Below are 14152 nucleotides of genomic sequence, written 5' to 3'. Positions count from 1 at the left end.
TATCTGATTTGAATTTTTAAAATGTAGAACCTCCAACGGGGTTACAGGCCACTTTGTCCCACGAGCCCGTGCCGCCCAATGTACACTTTATTAACCTCCACTCCCGGTATGTTTTCCCCGGGGAAAACCCATGCAGATGCAAAGAGATCGTACCAACTCCATACGGGCAGTGTGAGATTCGAACCCCGGTCCCGATACAGACACCCACCGTGATTTTGGCAGATTGTGCTAGTTTTCTGTCCCACTTTGGGATGAGGGTTGACTGTCATTCACACAGGTGCAATGGACAGAGGCAGCAGAATTCCTGTTCGCCGCGACCAAGCCAGAGATGGCCGAGGACAGAGTTTTCCAGGATGTTGCTTCGATTTCTCCTAATTCAATGAAGCCCCTCCCTCACTTTCCCTGTCTCTCTGCGTCTTTCCCTCGGGCTCTCCATTCAGAGAGCTATCCCCACCTCTTCACCACTTCTCAGCTTTGTTCTTTTCTGCTCTTCCACCCGTACCACCCCCAATCTCCTGCCTGTGCCCCTCTGTTACAAGCCCAGAGGACCCCAAAACCCAGCAGCAATCGATATTCACCAAGACAAATGATTACTTAAACAAAAGTTGCTTTTAGTTACCTTTAAACATGAAAACAGGATCACGCTTTAACTTAACTAACCTAACTTAACCCCCTTCTAATTCTAAGCACACATGTGTGTAATGTGTGTGTAAGTTCAGAAAAGTTCCTTGATTCACAGTCCAATCCCACTTCTCATTCCTTCAAGTTCACTGGTTGCAGGCAATTCTTATACTGTGCACAGAATTGAACATTTATAAAGTTCACCAGGCTTTGGTGCTTGAAAGGTAAATGGTTTCTGCTCATGAAGGTTCTTGTTGGTTTTCAGAGAGAGATTCATCATTCACTGACACCCACAACTGATTTTATTTCCATCAGCCACTTCGGTGTCTTGCTGATGAAACTTGCCCCCTCAGGGTTCTCCAGCTAATAATCTCTTTCTTTTAGGACACCACAGAGTACCTTTTTGTTTCACTTATTCCAAATGAAACATTATACTGCCAGTCCTCTTCTCTTGCATGAGCCAGAAGGGCTTTGACCAGGCCGTCTTCCAAATGGGGTTTTCCACAAGCTTGCCAGCTTGTCCTGTTCCAGTCCCAGCTACTGTTACTGGCTGTAACATTGTAGAACTGATCTCTGGGTCTCTCTCTCTCTCTCTCTCTCTCTCTCTCTCTCTCTCTCTCTCTCTCTCTCTCTGAGAGAAAGCCCGTTTGACCCGCTCTGCTTGCAAAACCACATGACCCTCTTAGAACACCTCCAGATAATCTGTGGCTCCAACAAGCTCTTTCATCTGTTGCCTTTTTTAACAACAATCCATTAATGAAGTCTCTTGAGCACTCTTCAAAGCTCTTGCAAAAGCTGTAGAGCCAGTAAGTCTAGCATGGGGCAGAGCTACAGTATTTTAAATAAGATCTGTTTTAAAGTGTTTGTATGTAACCTACTCTAACAAACTTTTCCCAATTTATCTCCCAAAAACATCTATATACACTGTTACACTTCCCCTTCTCCCACCACCTTATTCTGACCACTGCCTGCTTTTGGCCTGAAGGGCTGGGGCCCAACCCATTGGTTCTGTCGCTTGCCCTCTGCTGTGTGACCTGCCGAGCTTCTCCGGAAACACTTTGAGTCTACCCCCAATGTGATCAGGAAGTCCTGCTCTCCTTGGCACCATCACAGACCCGGGTCTCCACGGGCCGGTTTCCAGCAGCTCGCAGTCCTGGAGCAGGTCCTTCATCTTGCAAGCTGCTTGCTGCCGTGGTCTCCCACCCCGTGGAGGGGGGTTGAGAAGGGAGTGGGTGGGGGGAGAACGGAGGGCTATGGACTGGGTGCTGGGCAGTGGGACCTGGTGGTAAAAAATGGATCAGCACAGACTAGAAGGGCCAAAGGGCCTGCTTCTGTGCTGTGATGTCCTATAGTTCAATCGTCGCAAAGTCAGTGGGCTGAGGATTACGAGAGGGTGAGAGAGGACCCCCCTCCCTTCCCATCACCCAGGCCGTGCCCCCTTCTCACTGCTACCATCGGGAAGCCCTCTCTCGGGTTTCTCCATCTCTCAATGGTTGTGGGGTGGGAGGGGGTCAGCAGGCGGGTAGGTGGAGCAACTGCATTCTCATTGACAGGCTGGTTCTGCCTCCTGTTCCTTGTGCCCACTTTGGTCCAGTCAGCTCCCTGCAACCGGGACCCTCAGCTCGGTGTCGGGACCATGCGACATTTTTTATTTTAAACACATAGAGCATGGTAACGAGCCATTCCGGCCCACGAGCCCATGCTGCTCAATTTCCACCCCATTAACCTACATCCCCGGTATGTTTCGATCAGTGGGAGGAAACCGGAGCCTCCACCCAGACACGGGGAGAACGCACAGTCTCCTTACAGATAGCACGGGATTCGAACCCCTGGTCCCAATCCTTGGTGCTGTCCCACCAGCCTTGTTGTAGGAACGCGCTTAACCTCCCCTGCCACTTTGCGCACCCTGGACCTCAGCTCCAAACTCATTTGGTTTCCCCAATGACCTTGACCTCTTGGGTCAGGATGTCTTCCCAACCAACATCAAAGTTGGCATAATCGTCAAGTGATTCAGTACGAGAGTCCCAAGCAGAGGAAATCTGAATGATTTTATATCATTTGATCGTATCTAAGAGTCTTCATTTTGTCCATTTACACTAAAATGCTGAAGACACTCAGCAGGTCACACGAACACTCTTGAAATTGGGAGGGTAAAGATTTATGATCAATGTTCCGGGCCTGAGGTCTTCGCCAAGGTATCAGCTAACATCAGGCAGGCACCCACAGAGAATGTTGGAGGGGAGGGGCCCTCAGGGTTGGAAAAAGCTGAGAAGCGGTGAAGGCGGGCTTGATTTTTGACATTTAAGAAAAATTTGGACAAGCACACGGATGGGAGGGGTGTGGAGGCTGAGTTCAGGTCAGTTGGACTGGGCAGAATTTGGCCCAGGCTAGAAGGGCCAAAGGGCCTTGTTTTGTGCTGTCATGTTTTATGGTTCTACATGAAATGCAGACCTATAATGCGCAGACTTTAATACAGCACAGTCACTAAATGCACACCTGTATTCTGCAGACTTTAACACAGTGCAGTCAGTAAACACAGAACTGTATTGTGCAGACTTTAATACAACCCAGTCAGTAAATGCAGACCTGTATTGTGCAGACTTTCTTAGAACAGTGTCTAAATGCAGACCTGTATTGCGCGGGCTTTAATATCGGACAGTGTCTAAATGCAGACCTGTATTGCGCAGACTTTAATGTAGGAGAATCACTAAATGCAGACCTGCATTGTGTGCAGACCTGAGGACGGTCGCTGGATGGCCTGTGTAGCTCCACAGCATTGGTTGTGGGAGGAGACCGCAGCCCTTCGAGTCAACATTGTGCATACATTCGGTGCACACGCTACTCCGTACAGTTGCTGTACACAGACCTGTATGTTGTGCAGACATTTGCACAAGTCACTGTAACCAGGGCATGTGTTCTGCGCAGACACCAAGGGTTTCCCACTTCTGCCAACCTAAAAAAAATGGGAAGAATCAGGTAGGCTTATGAAAGTGCGGCGTTGAAAGGTTTGAGAGGGCAGGAGAGAGAGAGGTAACCTTGCCCCCCTGGGGCAGCGTGACTGTAAACAGGAAACACTGGGTAGGTTACTTCCTCTGTTTGTAAACAACAAACTCCCTGCGGCCCACAATAGTCCGTCACCTTCCCCCGTGAGCCTGACCGATTGTCTTGGTGAGGAGGATAGGGAGGATTCTGTCCCCTCCTGCCCCCTTGGGATATTGGAGCTGCCTCAGTCAGAGACAGACGTCAGAATCCGGTTTACTGTCATGAAGATGTCACGAAATTTGTCGTTTTGCGGCAGCAGTATTGAGCCTTGCAGGTGGAAAATTACAAACCATAAATACACTATTTTTTTTAAAAAGTGGAAAAATGAATCGTAGTGTCTGTGGGTCGTTGTCCGTTCTGGAATTTGAGGACGGAGGGGAAGAAGCCAACCTTGTGCCGCTGGGCACTGGTCTTCAGGCTCCTGGACCTCCTTCTCGATAGTGGCAGTGAGAAGGGGGCATGGCCTGCGTGATGGGAAGGGAGGGGGGTCCTCTCTCACCCTCTCGTAATCCTCAGCCCGCTGACTTTGCGACGATTGAACCATAGGACATTACGGCACAGAAGCAGGCCCTTTGGCCCTTCTAGTCAGTGCTGATCCAATTTTTCCCGCCAGGTCTCACCGCCCAGCACCCAGTCCGTACCCCTCCGTACCCCTCCATTCCATGTACCCACCCAAATAGTTCTTAAATGTTTAAAGTGAGGCCGCGTTCATAATCTCAGCTGGCCGCTCGTTCCACACTCCCACCAATCTGAGGGTGAAGAAATTTCCCCCTCATATTCCCCCTAAACGTTTACCCCTTCACCCTTAACCCACATCCTCTGGTTTATACCTCACCCAACCTCAGTGGAAAAAGCCGACCAGTATTTATCTAGATCCCTTTTAACTTTAAATACCTTGATCACATCTCCCCTCATTCTTCTGTGCTCCAGGGAATAAAGCCCTAACCTGTTTAAACTTTCCCTGTAACTCAGTTCCTGAAGTCCGGGCAATATCCCAGTAAATCACTGCTCTCTTTCAATCTTATTGATCTCTTTCCTGTAGTTCAGTGACCAAAACTGCCCACAATTCTCCAAATTTGGCCTCACCAATGTTTTATACATCTTTACCATAACATCCCAACTCCTGTACTCAAGAGTTTGATTTTTGAAAGCCAATATGCCAGAAGTTCTCTTTACAACCATATCTGTCTCTGACACCAGGGAATTCTGTACCTTCATTCCCAGATCCCCCAGTTCCATCGCACCTCTGTGCCCTATAGTTTACTGTGTATAGACAATCCAAAATGCAGCACCTCACACTTGTCTACATTAAATTCCATCTGCCATTTTGCAGCCCATTTTACCAGCTTCTGAGGTACTTGGTTCAGCCTTGATCCACTTCCTGCTTCGAGGGGAGCCCTGCCTGATCATGTCCCGCCGGTCACGTAGTCGTTGGACAGGCAACTGGGAGGGTCACGTGATCACCAGTAGGATTCCATCAACTCAGCAGTGAAACGATGTGTCGGGCCTGCAAGGACAGAGGAGGCCTTTGTTTCCCTGTTGCCGTAGTGATGTTCCCCTTCTGAGAGCTTGTCTATTTCCCATCAGAGAGCTCTAGTTCCAGACCCCCCCCCCCACCCCCCGCGGACAAGACCCAGACACTGAAGACTGTCTGCTGCTCAGTCAGTTCCTTTTACAACACTCTCTCTCTCTCTCTCTCTCTCTCTCTCTCTCGACTCTGCTGTCCCTGCCCTGCAAGTTTGTGATGGGACAGTGTAGAGGGAGCGCCACTCTGTGTCTGACCCTGGGAGAATGAGATGGGACAGTGCAGAGGGAGCTTCACTCTACGTCTAACCACAGGAGAATGAAATGGGATGGTGCAGAGAGAGTTTCACTCTGGATCTGACCCTGGGAGAATGAGATAGGACGATGCAGATGGAGCTTCATTCTAGGTCTGACCCTGGGAGAATAAGATGGGATGGTGCAGAGGGAGCGTCACTCTGGGTCTGACCCTGGGAGAATGAGATGGGACGGTGCAGAGGGAGTTTCACTCTGGGTCTGACCCTGGGAGAATATGATGGGACATTGTAGAAAGAGTTTCACTCTGTGTCTGACCCTGAAAGAATGAGATGGGACAGTACAAAGGGAGCTTCGCTCTGTGTCTAACCACAGGAGAATGAGATGGGATGGTGCAGAAGGAGCTTCACTCTGGGTCTGACCCCGGGAGAATGTGATGGGATGGTGCAGAGGGAGTTTCACTCTGGGTCTGACCCTGGGAGAATGAAATGGGACGGTGCAGAGGAAGCTTCACTCTGGGTCTGACTCTGGGAGAATGAGATGGGATGGTGCAGAGGAAGCTTCACTCTGGGTCTGACCCTGGGAGAATGTGATGGGACGTTGCAGAGGGAGCTTCAATCTGAGTCTGACCCTGGGAGAATAAGATGGGATGTTGCAGAGGGAGCTTCAATCTGAGTCTGACCCCGGGAGAAGGTGATGGGATGGTGCAGAGGGAGTTTCACTCTGGGTGTGACCCTGGGAGAATAAGATGGGACGTTGCAGAGGGAGCTTCAATCTGAGTCTGACCCCGGGAGAATGTGATGGGATGGTGCAGAGGGAGTTTCACTCTGGGTCTGACCCTGGGAGAATGAAATGGGACGGTGCAGAGGAAGCTTCACTCTGGGTCTGACCCTGGGAGAATGATATGGGATGGTGCAGAGGGAGCTTCACTCTGGGTCTGACCCTGGGAGAATGTGATGGGACGTTGCAGAGGGAGCTTCACTCTGGGTCTGACCCTGGGAGAATGATATGGGATGGTGCAGAGGGAGCTTCACTCTGGGTCTGACCCTGGGAGAATGATATGGGATGGTGCAGAGGAAGCTTCACTCTGGGTCTGACCCTGGGAGAATGTGATGGGACGTTGCAGAGGGAGCTTCAATCTGAGTCTGACCCTGGGAGAATAAGATGGGACGTTGCAGAGGGAGCTTCACTCTGGGTCTGACTCTGGGAGAATGAGATGGGATGGTGCAGAGGAAGCTTCACTCTGGGTCTGACCCTGGGAGAATGTGATGGGATGTTGCAGAGGGAGCTTCAATCTGAGTCTGACCCTGGGAGAATAAGATGGGACGTTGCAGAGGGAGCTTCAATCTGAGTCTGACCCCGGGAGAAGGTGATGGGATGGTGCAGAGGGAGTTTCACTCTGGGTCTGACCCTGGGAGAATGAAATGGGATGGTGCAGAGGAAGCTTCACTCTGGGTCTGACCCTGGGAGAATGAAATGGGATGGTGCAGAGGAAGCTTCACTCTGGGTCTGACCCTGGGAGAATGATATGGGACGGTGCAGAGGAAGCTTCATTCTGGGTCTGACCCTGGGAGAATGTGATGGGACGTTGCAGAGGGAGCTTCACTCTGAGTCTGACCCTGGGAGAATGAGATGGGATGGTGCAGAGGGAGCTTCACTCTGAGTCTGACCCTGGGAGAATGAGATGGGACGTTGCAGAGGGAGCTTCACTCTGAGTCTGACCCTGGGAGAATGAGATGGGATGGTGCAGAGGAAGCTTCACTCTGAGTCTGACCCTGGGAGAATGATATGGGATGGTGCAGAGGAAGCTTCACTCTGGGTCTGACCCTGGGAGAATGTGATGGGACGTTGCAGAGGGAGCTTCAATCTGAGTCTGACCCTGGGAGAATAAGATGGGACGTTGCAGAGGGAGCTTCACTCTGGGTCTGACTCTGGGAGAATGAGATGGGATGGTGCAGAGGAAGCTTCACTCTGGGTCTGACCCTGGGAGAATGTGATGGGACGGTGCAGAGGAAGCTTCATTCTGGGTCTGACCCTGGGAGAATGTGATGGGACGTTGCAGAGGGAGCTTCACTCTGAGTCTGACCCTGGGAGAATGAGATGGGATGGTGCAGAGGGAGCTTCACTCTGAGTCTGACCCTGGGAGAATAAGATGGGACGTTGCAGAGGGAGCTTCACTCTGGGTCTGACTCTGGGAGAATGAGATGGGATGGTGCAGAGGAAGCTTCACTCTGGGTCTGACCCTGGGAGAATGTGATGGGACGTTGCAGAGGGAGCTTCAATCTGAGTCTGACCCTGGGAGAATAAGATGGGACGTTGCAGAGGGAGCTTCAATCTGAGTCTGACCCCGGGAGAAGGTGATGGGATGGTGCAGAGGGAGTTTCACTCTGGGTCTGACCCTGGGAGAATGAAATGGGATGGTGCAGAGGAAGCTTCACTCTGGGTCTGACCCTGGGAGAATGATATGGGATGGTGCAGAGGAAGCTTCACTCTGGGTCTGACCCTGGGAGAATGATATGGGACGGTGCAGAGGAAGCTTCACTCTGGGTCTGACCCTGGGAGAATGTGATGGGACGTTGCAGAGGGAGCTTCACTCTGAGTCTGACCCTGGGAGAATGAGATGGGATGGTGCAGAGGGAGCTTCACTCTGAGTCTGACCCTGGGAGAATGAGATGGGATGGTGCAGAGGGAGCTTCACTCTGGGTCTGACCCTGGGAGAATGTGATGGGACGTTGCAGAGGGAGCTTCACTCTGAGTCTGACCCTGGGAGAATGAGATGGGATGGTGCAGAGGAAGCTTCACTCTGAGTCTGACCCTGGGAGAATTAGATGGGACGGTGCAGAGGGAGTTTCACTCTGGTTCTGACCCTGGGAGAATGTGACGGGACAGAGCTTCATTCTGTGACTGACCCCGGGAGAATGAGATGGGACAGTGCAGAGGGAGCTTCACTCTGAGTCTGACCCTGGGAGAATGTGATGGGACATTGTAGAAGGAGTTTCACTCTGTGTCTGACCCTGAGAGAATGAGATGGGACAGTGCAGAGGGAGCTTCACTTTGGTTCTGACGCCTGGAGAATGAGATGGGACGGTGCAGAGGGAGCTTCACTCTTCATCAAAGGAATCTGGCCTACTTTAAAACATTTGACAGGATGACAGAAGGGGGAGCTTTCATGTTCGCTATGCTCTGCATTGCATAACCTGGGTGTGTTGAATTTGCTCTGCGTCAAACACCTGACCACTCTGACCTCGGCCTCCTTTATGTGTTCTATATATAGAACCTCCGTGCCAGGTAAGAGGAGAGTGGCAAGCTCAGCACGGCGTGCTGAGCCTCCTTCCCCACAATCCACTGGCAGGAGGGTTCTCAGCCACACAGGACGGGGAGCTGAACAATTCAGTCACTCACCTTCTGCACACCGGCTGGGCACATGAATCGAGCACTTGAAACGCCTGGATGATTCACCCACAGGGCAGTGATGGGGGAAAGGCAAGAGACAATGAATATACTGTATGTCAAACATTTTGGGACAATGCATGACCTCTGCCTGTTGTCATTTAAAACGTTTTCACTGATGTTCTGTGGGAGAGAGTGGTGGGGGGGTGGGGGGGTGGGGTTGGGTGGGGAAGTGATTGGCAGGAAGCAAAGTGGCAGAATACAGGGATCCCATTTTGGTTGGCTGCCGGTTGCTCGTGGAGCCGGTTGGAGCCGGTTCATTCTACGTTGTATATAAATTATTTGGATTATGGAATGAATGAGTGTGGCCAAGTTTGCAGATGATATGAAGAGAGGTGGAGGAGCAGGGTGGTTGTTGAGGAGACAGGGAGACTGCAGATGACATAGACTGATGAGGGGGGCGGGCAGAGAAGAGACAAATTAAATACATGGTCGGAGCATGTACGGTTGTGGAATCTGGTGGAAAGTATAGATGAGCAGACTATTTTCTAAATGGGGAGAAAATTGAAAATCCCCGATGCAAAGGGACCTGGGACCCCTCGAGCGGGACGGCCTGAAGGTGTACTTGCAGATTGGGTGGGTGGTTAAGAAGGCGAATGCGATGCTGGCATTTATTTGAAGGGGAATAGAATATAAGAGAAGGGATGTGATGTTGAGGGTTTATATGGCACTGGAGAGACTTCACTTGGGTGTTGTGGGCTCCTCATTGAAGGAAGGATGTGCTGAAGTTGGGGAGGGTTTAGAGGAGGTTCACGAGGGTGATTCCAGGAATGAAAGGAGCGTTTGATGGCTCTTGGCCTGGACTCGTTGGAATTTAAAAGAATGAGACTTCATCTTACTGATGCATGTTGGAAGGTGTTGACAGAATAGATGTGGAAAGGTGAGGGAGTCCAGGACAAGAGGGCACAACTTCAGGATTGAAGGGCGTCCGGTTAGCACAAAGATGCGGAGGAATTTCTTCAACCAGAGGGCGGTGAATCAGTGGAATTTGTTGCCACGGGAGGTTGAGGAGACCAGTATTTAAAGGCAGAGCTTGAACAGTTCTTGATGAGCCAGGGCATCAAAGGTGATGGGGAAAAGGGTGGGCAGTGGGGCTGAGTGGGGAAATGATTAAATGGCAGGGCAGACTCGATAGGCTGAATGGCCTATTTCTGCTCCTAAGTCTTATGGTCTAATAACGTGATTGTTTTTGGTGCAGTTGCCACAGAGAATTTCAAGAAAAAATGTAGACAGCGTTTGTTTGGTTGAGATTTCCTGTACCTCGAATGGCAATGTTGCCAACGACATGTTTCTGGAGAGAGGTGCTCATCACACAAGCCCTGTGGAGAGGGAGAGAGTTTTCAGAAGGGCGTTTAGGGATGTGACCATTGGATCTCTCTCTCTCTCTGGAACTCACTGCACTCTGTCTCACTTGTACCAAGTGTGAGATGTCCAGATGGACTGCTCACAAAACAACTTCCCTCACTGCATCTTCTGGTCACCAGGCGCGAGGTTGAATAGATCATGTGAAAGACCAAGGAGCATTTGCCCTCCTCAGCTGCGGTTGGCAGGTGCCTCCTATGGTGTTGTGAGCGATGCCTCCTCAGGGGAGGCTGCCGAGCACCCATCGTTACCAATCCCAGTCACGTTCGGTGACTCCAGAGGCCCAAGCGACGGGCAGACCTGGGAGTGCCTCCGCATGAATCACAGAAGGTTGGTTTGCAGGTGTGACATGTAATGAGGAAGGGAGATGGAACGTTAGCCGTCATTGCCGGAGGGATGGAATTTAGGAGCAGGGAAGTTCTGCTGCATCCGTACAAGGTCCCGGTGAAGCCATGTTTGGAGAACTGTGTGCAGTTCCTGCCTCATTATATTAGGAGGGATGCACTGGCTTTGGAGGCGGTGTGGAGGAGGGTCACCAGGCTGATTCCAGAGATGAGGGGTTGACCTATGAGGAGAGATTGAGACGACTGGGTAGTACAGAAGAATGAGAGGGGATTCTATTGTTATGAGCCCAGAGGACTCCAAAACTCAACAGCAATAGATATTCACCAAGACAACTGGTTACTTAAACGAACCTTGCTTTTAATTATCTTTTAACTTAATTCCCTTCTAATTCTAAGCGCACGTGTATGTAATGTGTGTTTGTAAGTTCAGAAAAGTTCTTTGGTTCACAGTCCAATCTCACTTCTCACTCCTCCAAGTTCACTGGTTGCAGGCAATTCTTATACTGTGCACAGAATTAACATGTATAAAGTTCATCAGGCTTTGGTGCTTGAAAGGTAAATGGTTACCACTCAGGAAGGTTCTTGTCGGTTTTCAGAGAGAGATTAGTTGTTCCAGGACATCCACAACTGACGTACTTCCATTAGTCATCTCAGTGTCTTGCTGACGAACTTGCCCCATCAGGGTACTCCAGATGATAACCTCTTTCTTTCAGGTCACCACAGAGTTTCTTTCTGTTTCACTTATTCCATGTGAAACATTAGACAGCTAGTCCTCTCCTCTTGCATGAACCACAAGGGATTTGACCAGGCCATCTTCCAAACTGGGGCTTCTTGCCAGCTTGTCCTGTTCCAGTCCCAGCTACTTCTGCTGGTTGCAATATTGTACAAGTGATCTCTGCTACTCTCTCTCTCTCTCTCTCACACACACTGAGAGAGAAAGACTGTTTGACTCTCTCTGCATGCAAAATGACATGACCCTCTTACAACAGCAAGTTCTCCTTCCAGACAGTATGTAGCATCAACAAACTCTTTCATCTGTTGCCTTTGGTAAACAACAATCCATTAGTGAAGTTTCTTGAGCACTCTTCAAAGCTCTTGCAAAAGCTGAGAGAAGCCGCTATGTCTAGGGTCTGATTTAAAGTGTTTGCATGTGACCTACTCTAACAAACCTTTCCCAATTTATCTCCCAAAAATGTTTCTATATACTCTATCACACTACGGAAACAGAAAATTCATGATTCCTTTGGATTAATGATTTCTTTATTGTCATGTAATAGTTCAGATCATGTAATATTACAGAAAATCATCTTCTGCCTGACATAAATGCAGACCAGAGTTACCTTTAGTGTTGTGCAGCTTCCATTACAGTCAGAGAGAAAGAGAGGCAGATACCCTTCACTGAGCGTCCGTGGATTAGCCTCACACGCTAATCCGAGGCCGCCCAAGCTCTCGTCCTATCCGTCGGCTGCCCGAGCTCTGGGTCCCCCAAACCTCCGACACGACCAGGAAGCCATTCAGCGCCCGACGCCCCTTCGGGAGCCACTCTTGCCCTTGGCGCCCTCTCAAATCCCGGCTCCGATCCCTGGTTCCCGTGACAGTTGTGAAAGGGATGGAAGCAGGGAGGCGGCTGTCTCCATTGGGCGGATGAGACTAGAACTTGGAGCGCAGCCTCCAGGTCCAGGGATGGAGATGAGGAGTCTGTGCGGTGCGGTTGGGGGGGAGGGGGGGTGGTGCGCTGGAGGCGAATCCACGCACACTCAGTGTCTCTGAAGAGACTCCCTTTCTCCCACTGTTAGGGGTGTTGGGCAATGCCTACGGTGACCCTTCGTAAATCATTTCAATGTCTTATTATGTGACCATAAAAGGGACCACAAGACCTAGGAACAGAAACCAGCCATTCAGCCCATCGAGTCCATCCTATTCTTGAATCATGACCTGACCCATTTTCCCAACTCAGCCCCACTTCTCCCCATAACCTTTGATGTCCTGGCTCACCAGGGACCTCTCCATTTCTGCCTTAAATGACCCGGCCTCCACAAATGCCTGTGGCAACAAATTCCACAGGTTCACTGCTGTCTGGCTGAGGAAATCCATCCGTTCTGAGCGGATGCCCTTCAGTCCTGAAGTTGCACCCTCTTGTCCGAGACTCTCCCACCGCGGGGAATAACCTTTCTCCGCAGGGTCCGGGTCAGAGCACATCTAATTGGGGGAGGGGGCACAATAACTCATGGGAGGGTAGGGCCAGTGAATGTCTCCTCCCGTGACACTGACCCTGCTACTCTGTCCATGCCTTTTCAACCTTTGAACTGTTTCAACCAGACCAAGATGAATCTGGAATTCTATGCTCAAGGAAGTGGTGGAGGCCGCCCCATTAGACATATTTAAGAGAGAGAAGGATTTTTGAATAGTTAGGGGGTTGGTGGTAGATGGTCATTGCCTGTTGGTCGAGAGACTCCAGCATGGTTTTTTCTGGGCTTTTGAATCTCTGCTGTGGTCTGACAGAGTTTGTCGGACTACTTCCCCGCAGATTGATTGGGACGATAACAACCTCCTCCATTCGAGGCATTAATCTGATTCCGGAAGTGTCTAAGAACCAGGCCAACCACTCAGGGAAATAAAAATCTCGCACTGTTGGATCGCCCTGGAGGCAAAAAGGGAGTGTTGGCAATTGTGATCTAACGCTTCCGAATTTGTGTCGTGCAGGGAACAGTTGACCGACCGTTCAGCATACAAACAGGATGCTGAACAATCAGTCCAGGATGCAGGGGCCCCACACAAGAAATAGGAGCAGGAGTTGGCTATCTGGCCCATCAAACCTGCTCCGCTCTTCAATTCATCTCCGCCATCCTGCCTTTTCCCAGTAATTCCCCTACGATATAGAGATCTTCCCGACCTTGTCTTAAATACATTTTCTGAGGTCCCCTCCACTGCTTCAGCGAATTCCACAGGCTACCCCCCCCCCCCCACCACCACCACCACCACCCCGGGGAAATCCGACCCTCCTGAATTGACTACTCTGGATCTTAAACGTATGTCCCCTAGTTCTGGTCTCCCTGCCCCACCAATGGAAACAACTTATCTACCTCTATCTCACTGGTTCTCAACCTTTTCCTTTACCGAAGTGGGATGTGAGTGGGAAGGGAAGGTTGGGAGCCACTGCTCCAGACCCAATTGTTACTGGCTTGAGAAAAATGGTCATTGGCCCATTTCCTTTGGAGCAATGAAACCCTAGTTTTTGAACATTTTCTTCCCACCTTAACCCATCCCTTACAAATCACAGAGCGCCAATGGCAGAGGGAATGCTTAAAATTAGATGTGAGTGGAAAGAAAAAGGTCGAGAACCACTGCTTATCTGCGACTTTCATGATTTCATGTTTCTGTAAGCTCAGTGGTTAGAGCATGGTCTCGTAAACCAGGGGCCGTGAGTTTGATCCTCATTTCTGTGAGGGGCGCTGGACAAAGTGGCAACTCTCTGTCTTCCTTATGGCAGTCAAAGAATTTTGTGTATGTTTCATTCTAAACGTAGTATTATATGATAATGAAGGAACTTTTTTTTT

General features: G+C 50.2%; 1 protein-coding gene across 6 annotated transcripts in view; it reads left to right on the top strand.

Annotated features, from left to right (window-relative positions):
- Positions 1 to 14152, top strand: part of LOC138754813 (ral guanine nucleotide dissociation stimulator-like) — an 88886-nt gene that overhangs the window by 7837 nt on the left and 66897 nt on the right. The window contains exon 1 of one of the 6 annotated variants that reach the window (XM_069919660.1): positions 8714 to 8943. The exons of the other annotated variants lie outside the window; for them this stretch is intronic. Within the exon in view, the coding sequence (XP_069775761.1) occupies positions 8890 to 8943 (54 nt within the window). The 5' untranslated portion in view covers positions 8714 to 8889. Of the gene's footprint in view, positions 1 to 8713; positions 8944 to 14152 lie in introns of those variants that run through there. 6 annotated transcript variants of the gene reach the window in all.

The sequence above is a fragment of the Narcine bancroftii genome, chromosome 2 (genome assembly GCF_036971445.1).
Source record: "Narcine bancroftii isolate sNarBan1 chromosome 2, sNarBan1.hap1, whole genome shotgun sequence".
In the NCBI taxonomy this organism is placed as follows: Eukaryota; Metazoa; Chordata; class Chondrichthyes; order Torpediniformes; family Narcinidae; genus Narcine; species Narcine bancroftii.
Note: the sequence above shows the minus strand (reverse complement) of the source record. Positions and strands in the feature narration are given on the sequence as shown.